At 36.9% G+C, this 21,686-nt stretch overlaps 2 protein-coding genes across 2 annotated transcripts; one reads left to right on the top strand and one right to left on the bottom strand.

Annotated features, from left to right (window-relative positions):
• Positions 1-10,042: 10,042 nt before the first annotated feature.
• Positions 10,043-10,438, bottom strand: LOC120262878 (auxin-responsive protein SAUR36-like). The gene has a single exon (XM_039270788.1). The coding sequence runs from the start codon at positions 10,436-10,438 to the stop codon at positions 10,043-10,045; it is 396 nt and encodes a 131-aa protein (XP_039126722.1).
• A 6,847-nt stretch (positions 10,439-17,285) lies between these two features.
• Positions 17,286-20,916, top strand: LOC120262218 (trans-resveratrol di-O-methyltransferase-like). The gene is made up of 2 exons (XM_039270329.1): positions 17,286-18,075; positions 20,496-20,916. The coding sequence occupies exons 1-2, from the start codon at positions 17,326-17,328 to the stop codon at positions 20,799-20,801; spliced, it is 1,056 nt and encodes a 351-aa protein (XP_039126263.1). The 5' UTR covers positions 17,286-17,325; the 3' UTR covers positions 20,802-20,916.
• The last annotated feature ends 770 nt before the right edge of the window (positions 20,917-21,686 follow it).

The raw sequence follows: 21,686 nt of genomic DNA, 5'->3' as shown, positions 1-21,686 counted from the left end.
CAAAACTGTCGACAATGTCTTGTACAAGATTCTCTGATCATTGCCCTCTTTGAGCTAATGTTTTGCTCTTTTTACAGTATACATATTGGAATGGAGGCGCAGATAAAACGATAGCAGGCTTCATATCTAATTTGAATCATAATGATTCATATGGTCTATTTGTTCAGTGATACACTGCTGTTATATGACAGTAATTGGCATTTTGACGAGTTCCATCAATCTATGAACTGGGGTAATTTCTACCTTTAGAGAAACAAATTACTCAAGAGAAGTAGTTGATCATACATTAGTGAAGGGTTGTTCGGAGCATGTGGAGTGGCATTTGATTAATTTCTCCAACTTGCCAGGAAGAAGTGTGTCAGAAAATGCAGATGAGCTGGTGGAAGTTGACTGGCTTAGAAGAGTTAAGACAACCCATATGCTTCAAATAATGCTCAAAGGCCACACGCTATAGAGAAGTTTTCATTGATCTATTAACCAGTTTTTGAGCAATTTATTCATTTGGTCCTTCCATGTCTCGACAAAATCACATGAAATGTATAAATGGACCACCGCAAGTGAACATGGAAAGTAAAGAACATGAACAGCTGTGACAATTGTTTAGGATTTAAGCAATTCCACTTATTATGCACTGCATTGGGCTTTAGAAGAAAGAGTTTTCATCTTACTCGACAATGACTGAATATTTACACTGGAATACCATGAGACATACGAGGGCTAAATTTTCTTTGAATAATTTGCAATCCGATGGTAGTAGTATTATATTGAGCAGTTCATAATTTTCCTGCCAAAAAGCAATAGCTTGCCATGGGATTCCTCAAAATCTATAGTTCCTTTTGTTTTGTTGATTAAAGTGGATAAACCACAATTTTATTAAAAGAAAGCAGAAAGAGAAGACAAGACAAACGCATAAAAGTAAAACAAATACCAAAATAAAAGTACAGTCTAAGGTCTCTCACCAGTAGTGAGGCACTCAAAACAAGAAGAAGAAAAATATAAAGGAAACTAAAAAGAGAATAGCAGCTTGATCGGCGAAGACTTCCGTCGGAATCACATGCCTGCTCGAGTTGCCTAGGGAAGTAAACTACTCCATGGCTATATTAGAATTTGTATGGCCGGTATTGTTCGCGACTCTTGTGCTCATGATGTTGAGAGAGGGCTTGATCTACTGAGATGCTTTATTGAGAGTTTGCTATTGAGGGTCTGAAGCTGTGGGAAACCAAGAAAAAGCATATTAGCAGTTTTAAAGATAACAGTATGAAAAGGCAAAGCAAGTAATTGAAATATGCGATTATTTCGTTCCAACCATATATTCCAAATAATGGATCTGGAACTGAGATCTCACAATGTATGTTGACTAGAATTTAACGAAGGTAGCCATGTGGTCTAAATTCTAGAGACAGGTGATGGTTAGAAGTGTAAATCGAATATTTGATTAAAGAAGGATCAAATTCGTTCTGAGTATTCACATTTGATAAAGAGATGTTCCACTATTTCGGAAGCTGTGGTAGAGTCCGCATGTATTTGTAGCATTTTGGTCACACCCTTTTTTGAACAGATTTGAGAGAGTTGGAATTTTAACATCCCAAGTTAGCCAACAGAATAAAGTGATTTTACTTGGGCAATGGATTTTTCAGAACTGAGTGTATAGCAGACTATGCTTGCCTCCATTTATTAAAAATTTGTAGAATGACTTAACAGGGAAGGTTCCACTTTTTTCCATTGTCCAGGTATTTATGTCATTATGGTCATTAGAGCAGTCTGGAATTAAATTCAAGAAAGGGGGGATAAATCTTTTATTGTTGTAGTGTGGAATAGGTTCCTTGAAGAATTGAGAAGCTGAAAGATTGTCTTAGAGATATCCAGGGAGAGGTGCAATCGTTAAAAGGGGTTGGCCAGAGATCTTTAAGAGTTCACCCTCATGCCATCAGTCAAACCTGAAGATAGTGTTAGTGCCACTTCTAACAAATTTGGAGATGCAAGATTGAAAAGGTGGTAGAGTGGCGTTAACTCCTGCCAGACAAAGGATTTATTTCTAGGTGGGTTCTAAAACAAGACTCCTTATGGATTTCTAGTAGAGAAGTTGGAATTGATTATTTTGGCCTAATGACACACCCTTTTGCGTGTGTACCGCAAGTGCATGGGTTTGTCGAAGTAATAATACCCCAGTGAGTGGGTAGTCAAATCTATAGGGAATAGTGATTAGAAACACCAAGATTGCTATTTAACTAGAACAAAAATGAAATAATAGTGATGTGAATAAGAATCAATGCAAATAGAAATAAGAAAAGAAGAAGAAGGTGCAAATAAAAGATAGGAGAGGCAATTAACGATGTATGGGGCGACCGGACATTGTTCACCCTAGGACTATTGTTTCAAGTGCAAGACCAATTATTATGTTTCTTAACTAATGTAAAATGATTCATGGAGATCCTTAAACACACGGTCCCAAAACTTAAGGTCAACGGTGACTAACCCTACACTATTCCCTGATGGAGAAATCTCTCAGTCTCGACACCTCACACTGTACTAGGTTGATTTAGGCTCTAGGGATTCCAAGTGATAAACCCTATTCCCTAAAATAGATCTAACCCTTTGGTCCAGGCGAAAGATCCCTAGTCACAATTAAGCTCAAGATACTAAGGAGTACTTCAATGCTTCACTCTGTTGCTTACGCAACTAAGCTCCAGCGGAATTCGTCTCTTAGCACTTCACTCTATTGTGACCGCAAAGAACTCTTGGAACATGGAGGTAGGATAAATCACACCGGAGGGGAAAGGAGACGTTCCGCTACCTCTCGACTCACCCTCTCAACCCTCTCCAATCTAGCATTATCTAACCCTCATGGTGTGTCACTTATCCACAAGGATTACCAAAATGGATTCTCAAAACTAGTGTCACTCTAAGGGAAATCAACTCAACAAGCATTCAAGATTGGAACTCAATTAAAACATCAACTAATGAAAGCATAATAAGAGGTTAAAGAAACAATATCATCCTAGGGTTTACAAGCTCAAGTACCCACTAGGGGTTTAGCTCTCCATGGAGCAAAATACAATCAATAATGAAATCAAAAGTAAAAATATGAAATACATGAATAAAACACCCTTGGTGTTCATGTCGATGGTTTTATGGAGTAGCTGCGTCTTCTCCAAAGGTCCCCTCATCAAGCCTAGGGCACACCTTGCCGAATCAGTGCCGATGAAAGCTCCCCCAATAACTCTCTTCTGAAGGAAACACAGTGTCGAAGGCCATAAACCTCTCCAAAAGGCTAGCTAAAGCCTCTCCAAACTCTAGCTGTGGGCGTCTCCAAAGGTGAGAAAAGATAGGCCAAAGGATGGAAAGAAGGATCCTCAAATCGGACTGAAATCACGACTTAAATAGGGCTAGAATTTGTCATCCACAAGAGCGTGTGGAATTTTCACACGCCCGTGTGAATCTGCAGAAATTCATTTTTCAGTGGCCTGTAAACAATTCTGCTACAGTGATTTACTACAGTATCTGGTACAACACTCTGCCAAAATACTCCCGAATCCACACTTTTCATTGAGGCAACATAAACGGGCACACGTCCATGCTGTAGATTGCGTTGCATCTTCAAATAAAAACATATTTTATGACAATCTTGCTAGCATTGCACAAGTTGAAACACATGAGTGTGATTGCCTTTGTGCCCCTCAAATTTGTATATTCACTTGAGCATAACTGAGGTTGGCACACACTCACATGTCTTTGAGCACAACTTGTGTCTTCACATTTGTTCACTCCAAGATTCCATTAACAAAGTACAAACACAATCTACTTTGGCTTCTTTCTTCCATATTTGTCTCCACAACCCTACATGTACAAAAGAACACAAATACACATGTATTAACGATAAAATCTGAGAAAAGTAATGCTCATCGTAAGAAAAGAATACTTCGTATTACTAATACACAAACACTTATCCCCCAGCAACTGTTTAGATTGGTGGAAATCTTCCACCACTATTTCCCTAGTAAGGCTTTATTGAACTCTTGAAGATTGAGAATTCCCCAGCCTCCCATTGGGCGAGGACGACAGATCCTCTTCCAAGCAACCAGGCTGACACTTTTTTACCCTAGGTCCAGTCCTTTCCAAAGGAAATTTCTTCTAATCTATCAATTTTTTGTATTACCCATGCTGGTAGTTTGAATACTGACATCCAATAAACTGGGATTGTGGATAAGACTGAGTTAATAAGAGTTTCGCGACCTCTTAAGGAGAGGTAAATTGCTTTCTAAGGTGAGAGCCTAGTTTGGACCATTCTAATAAGTTTTATCCAATCTTGACATCTTAGTCATCTTCCAGAGAGGGGAACTCTGAAGTATGTAATAGGAAGACAATTTTTGATGTAGTTTATGGTCACTATAGATGCTAAATTTGGTTGGTATCCATAATTTGTGGAGTACAGGCAGCTTTTCGAGTAGTTGATAGAGAGATCGGAAGACCCTTCAAAGAGATAGAATTAGTTTTATTATGTGAAGGTCTTCTTGTCATTCTATTGAGAATATGATTAGATTATCTGCATATTGTAAATGACAGATTCTTTCAGATTGATCTAGTTGGACACCTATCAGGGTTTTGGATCTAAGAGCGTGATTGAACATTGCGCTCAGAACATTAGCTGCTAGAGCAAAAAGGAGAGGCGAAGGCCTAAATTAATTAACATTGTGCTCAAAACATTTTCCTATCAAAACATTGGTTCCTTGCTTTTTAAGTAAACTAGATTAATGAAACCATATTTTGAATAAGTTGGCAAGGTTAATTTTTGTTTTGAAACGCAATAGTTCAATCTCATCTTGGGTTTATTGTTTCTTTCATAGAGAAAATTTATTGTTGGATTAGAGACACCATCAATTATTGAATTTGGTAAGTTGAGTGAGAAAATCATATGTATTTCTAATAAATTTAAGGAGTCCAAAAATTCTATCGGATATACAAGTGAGGTTCTGTGAGATCATAAAAATAATTTGAATAATGAATCAATTAGCAGCTACAAACTACAAGTTGTTGAGTATTTTCTACAGCAAAAGCAAAGCATGTGAATTGGCAAGAGATGAAAATGGAGCTAAGCAGTGCCCTCTCCACCTCTTGAGATACTCTTCTTCTTAGTATTGAGAGCATATTCCGTCGATACAACATCACATTTCAATGTGATTGGACCATCACCCGGCAACCCAAATTCTTCTTCGGATATCTTTAATAGCTCCTTGAAGATACTGTGTCTCCATCTACCTCTTGAGCTTCCTCCGCCCCATCCCTCCTCCTCGGAGTAGGCCAATGCCCCCCTCCCCCAAAACCTCTAGAAACCAGCAAAGTAAAAACAACCACTTTTGGAGTTTCCTGGGCAAGGGTTGTTAGGTCATCCACCAAACTCCACTCTTGGCAATTAAAAAAACTCACTTTGAGCAATTAAAAAATTCCATACATACTCGGGTTTCCATCAATCTTGATCAGTGGAACCATGCAAAGAGCTGCATGCATTCATCCCTTTATGTAAAGTTCTTGGGAAAAGCTTTGCCCTTAGACGAGGCTAAGCAGGCTCTTGCTGACACTTGGCGTGGTTTAGGGAGTCTCACTGTCTCTGACCTACCAAATGGTTTCTACTATATTCTCTGTGAGTTACCAGATATGCAAGACTGTCTACTCTGGGATGAACCTTTGATAGTTCCGGGGAGAATCCACCAACTATCAGCCTGGGGTGAATCCTTTCAACCTGCCTTTGAAAAACTCTCATCAGAGGTGGTTTAGATCTAGCTACGTTATGTTCCCATGAAGCTATGGGGAGAAGAGGTCCTAGAGGCAATCACCTCCCAATTTGGTTGAGTGCTAAAGATGGATGAGCACACTCTAAATCATTCTAGAGCAAAGTATGCTTGCATTTGTGTAGATATTGATCTGGATCATCCTCTTTAGAGAGGAACTTGGGTACATTATGATGAAAATCAAGTTTTTATACTCACCATTTATGAAAAGCTTCCTATTTTTTGTAATAGGTGTGGGAGCGTTGGTCATCGCGAATCCAGCTGCTCATTTACTAGCAGCTGAAAGGAAGGGTCTGAAAAACCACCGCCCTCTGTCCTTGACAGGCAGCAGATGGTGGTGGATGATCAGTCTCACCTTTCTGGTAGGGCACGTATGATGGTAGGGGAAACTTTGGAGCTTGTTCATGTGATTGAGGTTACGTTGGAGAATGAGGATCCTTCTCTAGGGTTTGGAGCCTGGTTGAAGCCTCACAGCCAGAGGGGAAGAGCCAGTGGCTGTGGTCATAGTAACTATTTCTCTAATATGGTAGGGGGCGGGTAGAAATGATCCAAGACTAGATCCGGATGCATGGCTGACAGCCTTGATAGTTTTGACACGTGTGATAGAAGCTCCCACTTCTAGTTTGACACATGGAGGGCATGCAGAAGCTTTGCATCGTGATTCTTGCCTGATTAATGACTACTCAGTGGAATTTTCCTTGTTATGATGCTGAAGAAGTAGCGACTTAGTTAAGTTTGGTAAAAGCCAGTTCAAAGAATGACTGTAAAGGAGAAAGTTGTAGAATTATACCATTGATGGACCAAGGTCCTTCAAGGAGAAGACGTTGCATGATATCATAAGAGGTACACTGAATTAAAAAGAACCTATTGGGGAGGTCAGAAAGTTAGACCTCTCTAAGTTCTTTGGCCATCAAAGTCATCTTTAGTTGGTCAAATGGGGAAGGTTTGCCAAAATAAATTCTATAAAGTGAGTTTTAGAACCGCATGCGAGCACGAGAAATGACATCACCATCCACGCGAACAAATTCAATAGTAGAATCCTTGAGATTGGCCAAAACTTGGCTATTAACAACGCCCCTTATGTGTGACCCACAAGTGCACGGGTTTGCTGAAGTAATAAATCCCAGGTGAGTGGGGTATCGTATCCACAGGGAATAAAGAATAGAAACACCAAGATTGCTACTTAACTAAGTGGAAATGAAACAATGATGGTGTGGATAAAGATCGATGCAAACAAACTAAAGAAAATAGGAAAGAAATGTACAAATAAATGAGTGGAAAGACAATAGATAAAAATGGGGTACTCAGAAATTGTTCCTCCTAGGATTATTGTTTCAAGTGTAAAACCAACTATTATGCTTCCTAACTAATGCTTAATAAGTCGTGGACATCCTCAAATATACGGTCCCAAACCTAAGATTAACTGTGACTAACTTTGCACTATGTCCCGGCGGAGAAATCAACCAGTCTCAACACCTCACACTGTGTAAAGTTGCAAGAACCTCTAGGGATTCCAAGTGATAAACCCTATTCTTATATGTAGATCTAACCCTTTGGTCCAAGCGAAAGACCCCTAGTCACAATTAAGCCCCAGGTGTTAAAGTCACTTCAACGCTTCACTCTATTGCCCGCGTAACTAAGAACTAGTAGAGTTTATCCCTTAACCCTTCACTCTATTGTGACCGCAAAGAACTCTTGGAATGTGGAGGTAGGATAAATCACACTGGAGGGGAAAGGGGATGCTCCGCTACCTCTCGACTCACCCTCTCGACTCACCCTCTCGACCCTCTCCAATCTTGCTTTGTCTAACCCTCATGGTGTGTCACTCACTCACAAAAATTACCAATGTAGACTCTCAACCCTAGTGTTACTCTAAGGGAGAAATCATTCAACAAGCATTCAAGATTGGAACTCAATTAAAGACATCAATTAAAGAAAGCATAATAAAAGGTTAATGAAACAAATACATCCTCAATCAATAATGAAATCGAAAGTAAAAACATGCAATCCATAGTAAAACCCTTTCGATATTCGTGTCGATGGTCTTGTGGAATGGCCTCGTCCTCTCCAAAGGTCCCCTTCTCATGCCTAGGGCACACATCGCCGGATCGGTGCCGACGAAAGCTCCCCCAATAACTATCTTTTATAAGAAACATGGTGTCAAAGTAGTAGAACCACTCCAATAGCCTTTCCAAAGCCTCTCTAAACCTTAGTCGCCGGCCTCTCAAAAGTTGGAGAAAAGATAGAAAAAAGGATGCCGAAATCGGGCTGAAAACAGCTTTAAATAGGCTGGAATCGGACATCCACATGGCCCTGTGGATTTTCCACACACCCCTGTGGAATTTTCACACGGGCGTGGGTAATTTCCACACGCCCGTGTGGATTCTTTGGAATTCTGATTATCTGCTGTCTATGAACAGTAACTGCTACATTGATTTGCTAAAGTGATTTGCTACAGTACCCCCTCCAAAAACACTGCCGAATCCACTTTTCATCGAGGCAACATAAATGGGCACACGTTTATGCCGTAGATCGCGTCGATTCTTTAATAAACGGTTTTATTGGTGAAGATCTTGCTATCATTGCACATGTTGGGATACGCAAATGTGACTGCGTTCGTGCCCCTCCAACTCATTGTAATGACTTGAATACATGGAGGCTGGTACACATTCACGTATCTTAGAGCCCCACTTGTGTCTTCACATTTGTTCCTTCCAAGATTCCACCAAATAGTGCGTTCACGATCTATTTTTGGCTTATTTTCTTAATACTTAGCTTCACAACCCTATATGTTTACAATAACACAAATACACACGTATTAGCGCTTAAACCTGATAAAAGTAATGTTTATCGTAAGAAAAGAATACTTCGTATTACCAATACACAAGCACTTATCAGCTATTGTGCATTAGAGAAAGGTTTGTGTTATAGGCCGCCACCGAGGCAAGTTGAGCCCAGGCTTGTGGAGGGGACCAGGGGGAGGATGTGGAGGTTAGCCTCTTGCTTGCCATGGCAAGGGGGGAGAAGATGGGCAAGGATAGGATGACAGATACAAGAGCAAAGAGGAGGAGAACTTCAGAATTTTCACTTGCAGCAAACTAATAGTAGCAAATTTTTTGAAGAAAATTTATCCATCATCTACATCATTGTTAACAGTAGAAAAACTGAATTCTTTGTCATGAAACTCCTAGAGAAGACTTCTTGAAAAATGAACTTCATTTGTTGCCAAATTTAACTTCCAAATAATTCTTAATGTTGTTCATTCTCTTCATTATCCATCTTTCATTTGTGGAGACAATAAGACATGAATGTTGATGACAAACCAAAGGTGGTCAGCAATAAATTTCATGTAGGTTTTAGAAAAAATCCACAAATTGCTGAAAAACCGGTTAATCAATCAATGGAAACTTCTCAATATTTCGTTTGGGGTAAAGTAAGGTTAGATGCATATGGTTTGTCTAACTCTTCTTGTCAGTTTTTACCTGCTCATCTCATCTTTTTTTCCTTTCTGAGAAAATTAGTGTAAATCAAATATGATGGTAACACACACACACACACACACACACACACACATATACACACACTAAAATCAATCCTTTCAATGAAAGATCAAGTACTCTGTTTGAGAAATTTTGTGTAGAAGCACAAATAACATCTTTGGATAACTTTAATTATGTTCCTAGTTAGATTTTAAACTTGATACTCTATCTTAAATTTTCTCATTAAAGTGAACAAATCTTGATTCGATTAACCACAAAGTTAAAGTCTATAAAGCCTAAGACAAAAATATGGGCTTGTGAAAGAAAACTAAGATCACTGGGGTGGACGAAAGGTTAACTTAATACATCAATTAGATAATCATCCTTTTGTTTATAATCAGTACTCATCGCTAGGGGATCAGACTTTTTATTGTTTTTTTGCTAAGATGAGCGGGCTAGGACGCTAAGAAAAGCAGAGGCGTGCATAAGCTACAACAAAGCAAGTGGGAATGGGGCCCATGCACACATGGGCACTGGGACCACCCGCACACAACCACTACTCATACTCCCAAAAATGTGCCATCACCTAAGATTCAAACTCTCATCACTTGTGAAGGGATCTGCTGGGGACCTGGCTACCAATAGACCACTTGGTTATTGGTCAGAATTTTTATTGTTAATAACAAAGTAAACTTCATGTATAAGTTCGACAAAGAACTATTGAGTCAAAGAATTCCCTGAAATAATAAATATGTGTTATTCAACAACTATAAACTACTAATTGTTGCCAATGTTCAACAACAAAAGTAGAACAGAGGATTGACAAGAGATGGAAATGCTACAAAGCAATGCCCTCTCAACTTCTTGAGATACTCCTCTTCTTATCATTGAGAGCACAAACTCCATTGATGTTGCGTTGCATGGCAATGTGAAGGGGCCACCTCCAAGAAACCCAAAGTCTTCTTCAGATATCTTCAAGAGCTCCTTAAAGGTATTGTTGTTGAGATATGCCAAGGGAACCATAAACAGCTTCCCCTTTGAGGTGCGAAGAAAGAAATGGCCCTTCTTCACAACATATGATGTACTACATTCATTGAAATCAGAGAGTTTATCCGCTCTCGGTGAAGGAATCATTATCTTAAGCGATGGAATCTTCAGCAAGTTCCTTGCCATATCTCACTAATGCCTATGAGAATTAACGCTTATTGTTTAGGGAAGTTGTGATTGTCTTGGAGTGGAACCGTCGACTCTCCACATGGAGAGTTGATTGCAAACTCGCTTGTTGTGGTTGTGGATAATTCTTTAAAAAGTTCTAGGAGAGGAAAAAAAATATGTTACAAACAAAAGAATTTTTCTTTTTACCAAGATGAGCGGCTAGGTCTTTAAGAAAGACAGGGCATACACAAACCTCGGGGGAGCAAGTGGGGGTGGGATCTGTGCAGATGTGGATACTGGAACCACCCGCACACAACCACGTCTCACACTCTCAAATGGTTTATATAAAAGAACTTGGGAGATAAATAAAGATGAGAATAGAACCACAAGAAAAGAGGACTTAAAAAAAAACTTCTATTTTCTCTATAATATTAACATTTCCAATTTAATAAAATACAAAATAAGTAAAATTTTCATGTAACCTCACAAAATATGAAACCAAACTTCATGAAACTGAAGAAAAAATGTTATCTTCAAATGCTCCACTTTCTTTTATACAATTAATAATGAACAATGAATTGTCTACTTACATTGCAAGTAAAAAGTAATTTTTTTAACATAATGAAAGATATATGAATTTTTTTAGAACTATTCTTTCCAGCCAAAAGTGAGACAAACATAATAAGAAGTGTTTTTTAAGATGGAATGAGAAAGTAGAGCTCCCGGCTCACCCTCCCCACTCATGCAAGAGAAAAGGTCTGTTAGGGAAAGCCTTGAAAGTTCCAGTTGAAACAAAAAGATTAAAGTTGGAAGATTTGATTATCACCATTAAAAGAATTCTTTAGTTACAGTGCATTTGGTGCAAGTGATCTAGGAGTGATGACACCTAACATGTACTTTGGTGAAACCTAAAGACCACACAATCAGTGTGTACCCTATCCAGGTGTTCATGACCTTATGTTGCAATCTTTTATTATTATACCCGCTATGCTTTTATCTCGCCACCTCTCTATTTCTTCTCTTGTCTCCACCCCTGGTAGATTCTATATCAATTCCCTTTTAGTATTCCTTCGTATTTACTGTCACGCCGGAACCCGAAGCGTCAACAAATGGCTGCATACCTAGAAGGTCATAACCAAGTAGGCATGCAAGGCCTCACACTAGAAAAAAATCTAATAGAGATACTAAATTTAAAAATAAAAGGAAAGCTATAATATTTGAAATACAACGAAATCAAATAACAATGTTTGACATAACAATTAAACAAAAACAAGAAGATCTAAGTCCACAAGAAAGGGAAATTATTAACTCGTTAAATAGCTAGACAGTGGCTTGCTCAATGACCCCACTAAACTATCCACCACTCAACCCTACTCCTGATTTGAAAGAGAAAGAGAACAACTTAATAAGCTTGAGAGCATAGTAAGTAACCACTAAAAACATCGGGTCACATAGAACTTAACAACTTCAAAATCAAACTCAAGTGTGACGTTGTATAATAAAGGTATAATACCCTAATTGGACCCCCCCCTACTTTTCTCTCTCTTTCCTTTTGGTCCCTCTACTCAGAAATGCTCCCGACTAGTCCCTCTACTTTTGAAAATGTGCCCACTTAGGAAGAAATGCTCCCAACTAGTCCATCTACTTTTAAAAATGGGCCCACTTAGTCCCTCCACTTAGTCCCATTTTAAGAGGAGCAGCATGAACCAAGCAATCGTACAAATGTGTATATGCCTGAAGGATTGGTTAGATGCAGAAGATAGATTACAAGAACAACAAGAACATGACATCAGTAGTGATACCGGAGAGGGCCTTACACCATCCGAGTGCCCAACTACAACCTGTATTGATGAAGAAATAGATTAATTGAATGAAGTTTGAAGTTTGGAATTTTCTAAATTCTTTTCATAGTTTTTAAATAAATGGCAATTTTTTCCTATATCTATTTGTAATTTATTTATCTATTAAAAAATTTGTTTTATCTTTATTTTTTCTATGTAATTTATTTTTTGATATTATGTTAAATTTTATTAAAATTTTATCTTTGCCCTGACTCCTCTTCAACTCCCCCGTCTGGCCGTTTCTTTTTCAACTCCCCCATCTCCCCCATCTCCTCTTCACCCACCGGGATGAAGCCTTTTTAGAAAGTGGGAGTTTGAAGAAACGAGGCAGTTAAAAAGCGTCATCAGTTCTTGATTTGAAGACCTTCTCGTCACTGGTTTGAACAAGCACTGTCATGACACCGAGAGTGAGGTTTTTCTTCTCAAATATCTATATCCATTTGTAGCAAATCGAGGAGTAATCCAGCACTTCAGATATGGCCGGCCATGAAAGCGCAGAGTTGCTAGCAAAAGTTACCTAGAAAACAACTCCATCGTCCTCGGCTTCACCTTGGACTTGTTGAAGTGATGTCTTGAGTTTCGCGACAATACTAGCGAAGTTCCTGGCAATGCTCTGCCATTTGTGGGGTGGGATTCGAAGAAGAGGAAGTGGAAGCTGTACGTGAAGGCCTCTGAGCGATCATTGTTCTTCATCACCACCTGTTCAACCATGTCCTCATTGGTGCTCAGCCGCCTGGACTAGCACTCCAGCACCGCTGCCATGGCTTTCCAAAACTCCTCCCAAAATCCAAAGAAGAAAACCAAAAAGGCAAAAGAAAGAAAAGGAAAAGATTGGAAAACGACCGCATTGTCCGGTGGTGCTCTGACTTTTCCTTCATTTTTTTTCGAATCCATGATTATTTGATTCATCGGTGATGCTTGAATTGATTATTGATGCACTTCATGAAAGTTTGTTTATGCTTGTGAATTGTTGACGGATGGATGGATGAAGATTTGTTTATGCTTGTGAATTATTGATGGATGGATGAAGGTTTGTTTATGCTTTTGTTGTATATTTATTTATTTGAATATACTTTAGCTTCAATTCATTGTGCCCACGATAAGAAGGGGGGTTTTTTTTTTTTAATAAAAGGATAATAATGTTGAATGTGGATGACGGCAAGATGTGTTGTATATTTTTAACAATCAACAAACTTATACTTGAAGATATTTAGATTTTTAAAAAAAAATTAGTATTTTTCTCCAATTTTCTGAATCTAGTTAATTTAAATTTTAAAATTAAAAAAAGGGCCGTTTGGCCTGGCACGGCCCAACCCATCCGGCCTGGGTCATGCCCTGGGCTGGGCTGTGCCTGCCCGGTACAATTACAAGCGGGGTCATGCTCAGCTGAGCACGTACAGTGCCCAGGCTGGGCGGTCCACCTTGCACCTCTAAACATAACCACCCAAATTACCATTATAATTTAAAAAGAATATGGTTGGGCCAACATTCACTGCACTAGTTTTTGTTTAAAATAATTGTGGCTTATCCTTTTAAAAAAAATTAATAAACAACCAAAATATATTTAAAAAAAAGGAAGTGTTCGTGAGCTTGCTTACCTAAGGCTAAATGATATTGTTCGTGAGCTCGCTTACTTGGTGGAGTGGTCGTCTTTCAGTGATAACCCTGATATTTGGAAGTTTAGTGATCTGCTGTAGTCACCGAGTGGAGTTTTACAAGAACAAAAAAGTTGGCTTCTCACGGGGAACAACACCTACTCGGTGAAATCATTCTATAATTTCTTAATCAATGGTGTGGAAAAATAAGATTCTCTCTAGAAAAATGCTTGGTCAAAGAAGATGAACTTATTCAACAGGTTAGTATGGAAAAATAAGATTCTCTCTTTGGAGAATCTAGTGAAAAAGCGTTGTAATAGGTTTCCAACGGTGACATGTGTCTTATGTCATGCTGGTACTGAATCTGTTGATTATTTGTTCATCCAATGCCCTTTTGCTGGTCAGGTGTGGGGATACTATGTGAGTCTCCTGTAGTTGCCGGATCCATCGTCCTCTTTGAATTTGATCTGGGGATCTTGGAGAATTGGGTTAAGGCCATCAATTAGGGATTTGGATGTGTTATTGGTTAAGATCCTTATGTGGAACATTTGGCTTGCTAGAAATGATTGTATCTTTAATGCTATTGTCATTCCTGCTCATGTTTATATCATGAAGATTAATCGTATGCTTTTATCCTGGTTCTCAGCTGCCACAAAGGGTTCCCAAACCAAGTTAGAGGATTCTATAGCTACCATTCGACAAAGTGTGGACTTCCTAGGCCCATAGTTGGAGGAGTCTGGTTAGAGGCCGTCCTCTGAGGGTTTGCAGGAGCAAGGCGTGGTCTAGGTTCTTATGTTGATTGCTGTGAGTAAGCATTTTGTTCTTTTGTTTTGCCTTCCTCTTGTGTAGGTGTGTTTGTGGTTGTACTACATCTAGTGATCATTTGTCTCCTTTTATTATTGTGTACCTGTTTTCACTGGTCTGGTAGGAGCTCTTGTATCTTTTCTTTTTCTAATAGTAGTGGTTTATCCACCTTTTCAAAAAAAAAGTATATATAATGGTGAAATACATTAGGTAATGATCATATACATAAATAATGGGGGCCAACCATAAGTAGTGATTGGACGAACCTATACATAGTATAAGACAAGGAGAATGAGACATTAACAAAGGGATGCCAGTGAGGAAGAAGGGTATGAATGATACTAAGGGGCAGTTTGGTTCATGGTAATGTAGAAAGATTAGCACTTGTTACGTGGTAATCTGAAAATATTACCACGTTTGGCATTGTACCGGTGGTAATCTGGATGGTAATATTACATTACCAACTTATAAATATTACCAAGAAGGTTGATAATTCTATTACCACCAAATTTGGTGTCTATCTTGGATTACCATGGTAATCTTATAACTTCTTATATTTTAGAAAATTAATTACCATGACAACCAAACACGGCAATGAACTATTCCCGGTAATAAGAGTTCCCAACCAAACATGGTTATATCAAATTACCGCAATATTCTCAACCATATAACATTCCCACTCATATTACCATGGTAATCTTGTTATTTGGTAATATGTCATTACCATGAACCAAACTGCCCCTAAGGGCTCCCAGGAGATAACAATCAGCAAAAGTCATTCATCCATGGTCTCTTTAGTAATCTTAGAAATCAAGGGTCTTCAATCAAATCTACATTTGGTGGAGAACATGCACCAACACTAGAAGCAGTGAAAAAATCCAGGTTGTGTTTGATAATCATCATTGAATCCTCCAACTTAAGTCTTTTTGGTTCCTAGGTTACAAATGACTAGAAGAGAAACATTTGGTTAATTTTATATAGAATCAAATGTGTAGGAACAGGTGGTGATCAAAATATTTGGTTGCTTCTATCCAACCACCTACTTCAAAAAATGCCCGAACAAAAACCTCCCATGTGTTCCAGTATTCGGGCATTAAGTTGTTTTTCCAGGATAGATGTTCGCACTTCAACAATAGGTTTAATCTATTCATTATTTTTTAATCTGGGCAAACTTTCTTCAAATCATCGACTAATAACTTCATAAGACAAATAACTATTATTAATTGGCATATTTTTAGTTGAAATAAAATTTGTAGCAGTAACAACCGTTGCAACATGTAATGAAATAATTCACATTTTATTTTCCTTTCAAATCTAAGATAGAATGTTATTTGTTGTTTTTCAGCAATTTATATATATAAATAGCAATTATAGAGAAAGTTAGTTTGACCAAAAGGTTCATTGTCTAGTGGCACTTTTCCTTTGTGGAAAATGAGAGTGAGATGATTAAAAGGTCTCAAGTTTAAGACTCATTAAAAAACAATAATGATAATGGGTAATTGGTTGTGGGTGTGTATTCGTAGCCCAAAGCCTTTGCCCATGTTGAGAGTACGCTAATTCCCAATTTGTGCGCATGCCTCTAATATATATAACATTTATATCTTTACAAAAAAAACACACACACACACACACCCACACACACTTTATTTTTGTCAATATATATTGCAAAGAAAACAAACAATCATGACGTAATTGCATTGAATTATGTATTGTACATAATACAACTGACCTTTGAAAAGATGATGCGATGCGTATTGAGGAGCTAGCCTGTGTCTTTCTAGAAAAATAGGACAGGGCGTAACAAAGGTATTTTGGTAATAATGTCACTTTCCAATTAAGCAGTGGAGTTTTGGTGTTTTGAGGGTTCCACTTGATGGAAAATAGGTCAACGAGCAAAAATCACGAGCTTTGCTCTTGAGGAATGCCGGTTTCAATCAAATTCCATCATCTTGGCATCGAAAATAGGGATTTTGTCATTTTAGGAAATATTTGATTTGGTTGTTTCTTTGGCTACAAATCTCAGATTTGTATGCCTTTTCAAGTATTAACTTTATTTTGTTAAATATTTTATTTTCCTGCTGTAAATTGAAAATTTGTTATTTTTGGTAAATTTTCGATTTGTCTCCTTTTAGAGTTTATTTTCTGTTTTTCATTCGTCTATTTATTGTAAGCCCTCGGGCCAAGGTAGGGAGTTGATTTTGATGAAATAAAAGTGTTTCTTTTTATTTTCTAAAATTCCTAGGTATTTTCATATTAAAGAGGGTTTTATTTTTTGTGTCTTGGGCATTCACAGATTAAACAAGTCATCAACCTTATCGTTAATTGAAGTTCGCTCGCTGTTTTCAAAGATAGATATGAAAACCAATACTTCATGGAATTGTATCTTCTATTTTAAATACAATTAATTATCTTAGTGATCATTTCCACCCGGTTCACTGACCCCGCATTAACAATTTGTTATATTCAAACTCCAATTTGATGCCTGCTGCCTTTGTTCCACACAAAATTTCAGCAGGCTTTGATTTTTGAATTGCTGAAATGGTGCTGGTAGGGTCAGCTTCATGCCCATATTGTCAAAGCTTATCCTAAAGATGAAGAAAAGTAAATGCAAGGATACTCTAAATATTTCCAACCCAACCTTTACATTGACTAGCACCTCAAACACATGGATCAGCTCACCACCACTGAGCTCCTCCAAGCTCAATCCCACGCCTTGAACCTCATCTTCGGTTACTTCAAATCCATATCTTTCAAAGCTGCCATCGATCTCGGCATCGCCGACATCCTCCACAAACACGGCAAGCCCATGAGCCTCGCCCAACTCACCACCTCCCTCTCCATCCCCACCTCCAAGTCCGACCCTTTCCGGCGCCTCATGCGCGCCCTCGTCCACCAAGGCATCTTCTCCACAGATCAAGAAACCCAATCTTTATACTCCCTCACTCCCACTTCCCAACTCTTGCTCCCTGGAAACTCTACTCCCATAACTCCATTTCTCAGCCTCATCGTTGACCCAACCGTTAGCCATCCTTCATATGATCTAGGATCATGGTTTAAGTCCCCGGAGGACACACCGTTTGAGTTTCTTCATGGGAAGGCGATCATTGAAGTGGCTGGTGAGAAGCCGGAGTTTAAAAGGTTGTTGAATGAGGGGAAGGCGAGTTATGCTGGGTTGGTGATGGATGCCGTGATGAGGTCTTGTGGGGATGTGTTTGGAGGAGTGGAGTCGTTGGTGGATGTTGGTGGAGGGACTGGAGCGATGGCGATCGAGATAAAGAAAGCGTTCCCGGAGATGAAGTGCACTGTGCTTGATCTGCCGCATGTGGTCCAGGGCAAGATAGAGATTGGTGGTGTTGGTTTTGTCGCCGGTGATATGTTTGAATCTGTTCCTCCGGCGAGTGTTGCCATGTTGAAGGTATGTGTTCAGTTTTATTAACACTTGATACGTAATTAAACATCAAAGCATGCAATTGACAAGGGAACTAGACAAGATTAAGGATTTATATTGTCCAACAATTAATAGTAATGGATCTCGATCTGAGTGTAATTGCAGATTTGCAGTCTGAGCATCATTAATTAGATATGGTCTGTACCATCGGGTAAAAATCATAGATTACATGATTAAATTTTTACAGTACATACACTTTTCATCGATATGTCTTATTTTTATATATTTAGTTAATAGCTTAAACAATTTTGGTCAAAAATGGTGTCTGGAATCTTTATTAAAGATGATGTGATGGATGTAGGCTTGATTGATAGTTTGCATTGTTTGCTCCATGCTTTTGAGCACTTGTCAATGTTGTCATGAACATCAGCATTATTTAGATAAATATAAAATTATCTTTGACTGTGGTAAAATATACAAGATCCCTGCATTTGCATTTTTTATTTTTTATTACTTTATTGTGCAATCTTGATGATATTAATTATAGTGTGAGTTGACGTGCAATTAAGTGCTTTATTGGTATGGGTCAGGGTGACTGCATCTCAATCGGACCGTCTATTTTTTTTTTTTATATAATTTATTCTTTTTGTCCTTTAAACAGTCCGTCTAAATTTTTTAAGTTGATTCTTTTAATTTTTTTACTATAAATTATAACTTTTCGTTCCCTTTAATTTTAATTTATCCATACCAATTCCATTAAACCCTAAACCCTAACTATAAATCATTAAAAGGAAAAAATTGACATGAGTCATTAAAATATAGTAAATGGACTAAAAAATTATAATTTAAACTAGGGTTCTAAAAAAATAAATTTAAAAAAGTAAAGGAACAATTTAAAGAATTATACTTTTTTAGAGCTACAAACCTAGAATTTCTATTCTAGGTTTAAAGAATTATACGTTTTTTAGAGCTACAAACCTAAAAAAATATATAACTTTTGAACTTGACTTAAGACGATAACAAGATACCCCTATTGTTTTTTAGGAGGAGCGTTTTTATTTGTTTTTTAAGCTATGACATTGCGTAAGTTGCCATGCCTAGAATTTATATATTTTTATAAATAAATAGTAAATGTTAGAGAAATCATGGGATGGGTACAAATATAAAGTTAATAACTCAACACGCATATATTTTCACTTTATATGAGTAATGGCATTTAATCTTGGATCTTCTATCAAACGAGTCTTTTACGTAAAAGATTTAGTGCCAATAAACTAAAACGTCTATTGGGATATGTTTCAAACATGTAATATATAATTTGTTGCAACAAAATACACAATTATAGAGTATGCCTTTAGAGTAGCCTATCTAATTTTGGATCTTTGAATTATGAGAAAAAACGAAACACCAATCCTTCTATTGTAATAGGGATATTAAAATAGCTTTTAACAGTTCATACATATGCTTTTTAAAAAAAAAACAAAAAAGAAAATTACAAGCCAAAACAAGGAAGCTTGTTAGCCTAATGATGATAAAAATAGCTTTTAACACTTCATACATAACCTTTTTAAAAAAAACAAAGAAAAAAAATTTAGTAATGATATTTTGAGCGCACAATAGTTTTGAGCACTTCATTAAAACTATATGTTCAATGAGTAATGATATTTTTACCGAATAGATTTTTCAAATGACATGGATGCCAAGTTGGTATCCATGTCAGCATCCACATCATTCTTTTTTTCTTTATTTTTTATTAGAATTTAATTTAATCATCTAAATTTCAAATGTAAATCTTTAATCGTAAATGATACACCGAAAACTCCCTCTTTAAACCATGAAGTGTAAATCACAATCCTCCATACGGTTTAGGGTTTAGGGCATAGGATTTAGGGTCAGGGCTTAGGATTTAGGTTAAGGTTTAGGGTTTAGGATTTAGGATTTCAGCATTTAGCATTTATTATTTAGGGTTTAATTTTTTTAATTTTATGGGTATATATTTGTAGCATTTAGGTTTAAGATTTTAGAAAATGTTTTATAATTTTTTTTAAAGATTTTAAAAATCTAAGAATTTTTAAAGTTTAAATTTGAAGTTTATATAAAAAATAATGATATTGATGACAAGTTGGCATCCATATCATTCAGGAAATCAATTCAAAAAATCTATTTAGTAAAAATAGCATCGTTCCAAATTAATTTGTAAAAGATAATGTCATTTTCACATGATAAAACCAAAGAAAATAACATTGGTTTAATAAAGATTATGAGGGTTGAAAAGCAAATTCGCATTAGTCTCTCATGTATTTAAGAGATACTGGTAATCAAGTAATTGGTGGTACTTGAAAACAAGAGCCAAAAATCAACCCTTGATGCTGTATTTAGTTTCTAAGTATATATATGGTTTTATTATATATGATGATATTATAAATGATGATTTTTTTTTTCTCCAGTGGGTTCTCCATGATTGGAGTGATGAGGATTGTATTAAAATTTTGAAACGCTGTAAGGAAGCAATACCAAATAAGGACAATGAAGGAAAGATAATAATAATAGATACCGTTGTTGGTCCTACTAAGGACAACTATGTCAGTGAAGTTGAGACACAAGTATTATTTGATTTATTGATGCTTGTTACTGCAAGGGGAAAACAACGAAATGAAAGTGAATGGCGAAATATATTTACTGCAGCGGGCTTCGATCACTATAAAGTTACTCCTTTAATGGCTCTTCAATCAGTTATTGAAGTATATCCTTGAAAATTACTATAAGAAGAATGATATGATGTTATTATCTATCCGATACTTTGCATAGATTGACATGTACATAACACATTGGTTTACATTATAAATATAGCATTTGAGTATTTTTCTCATTCTGGTACAAAATATATTTTCTATAGTCGAGGATCCCCATAATTCTCTTGAGAGCATGGTTACCACCCTTTCGTGTTTTCCTATTTTGTGGTTTTTTTAATCCCTTAGTACTACAAGAAAAATCCCAAATTGGCACAAAAAAATTGGGAGAAAAAAAACTGTGACATTTGTTACAACATTTGACATGAAACTAACGAACGTATCAAATATCAGATTTTAAAAAATATATATTTTAATTCTGTGCCAAATATACAAATTTAATAATTTAACATGACAGTGCCAAACATTTTTTTAAAAAAATAATTTAGTAATACCGTACTTAAAACCCAAATATAATTATATATTACTATGCAAAATGTCATGCCAAAATACAAATATAATATTATATTCATACATTGCCAAATGTCGTGCTAAAAATATAAATATAATACTATATTACTTTCCTGCCAAATACCGTGCCAAAAATATAAATATAATAATATAATAATACCGTGTCAAATATTGTGCCAAAAATATAAACATAATAATATATTAATACTATGTTAAATATAGTCCAAAAAATACAAATATATTATTATATTAATGGTATAATACCGGAATTGGTCCCTCTATTTTTCTTTCTTCCCTTTTGATCCCTCTACTCTTAAAAATGGTTATACTTAGTCCCTTCTATTGTAAAATGGGCCAATTAATGACTGTATTTCCAAGAGTAGAGAGACTAGATGGGAAGAGACTAAGAATAGAGGGACTAAGTGAGCCTATTTTCAA

The sequence above is a fragment of the Dioscorea cayenensis genome, chromosome 1 (genome assembly GCF_009730915.1).
Source record: "Dioscorea cayenensis subsp. rotundata cultivar TDr96_F1 chromosome 1, TDr96_F1_v2_PseudoChromosome.rev07_lg8_w22 25.fasta, whole genome shotgun sequence".
Classification (NCBI taxonomy): Eukaryota; Viridiplantae; Streptophyta; class Magnoliopsida; order Dioscoreales; family Dioscoreaceae; genus Dioscorea; species Dioscorea cayenensis.
The sequence above is the reverse complement of the archived record's forward strand: the minus strand, read 5'-3'. Positions and strand labels throughout refer to the sequence as shown.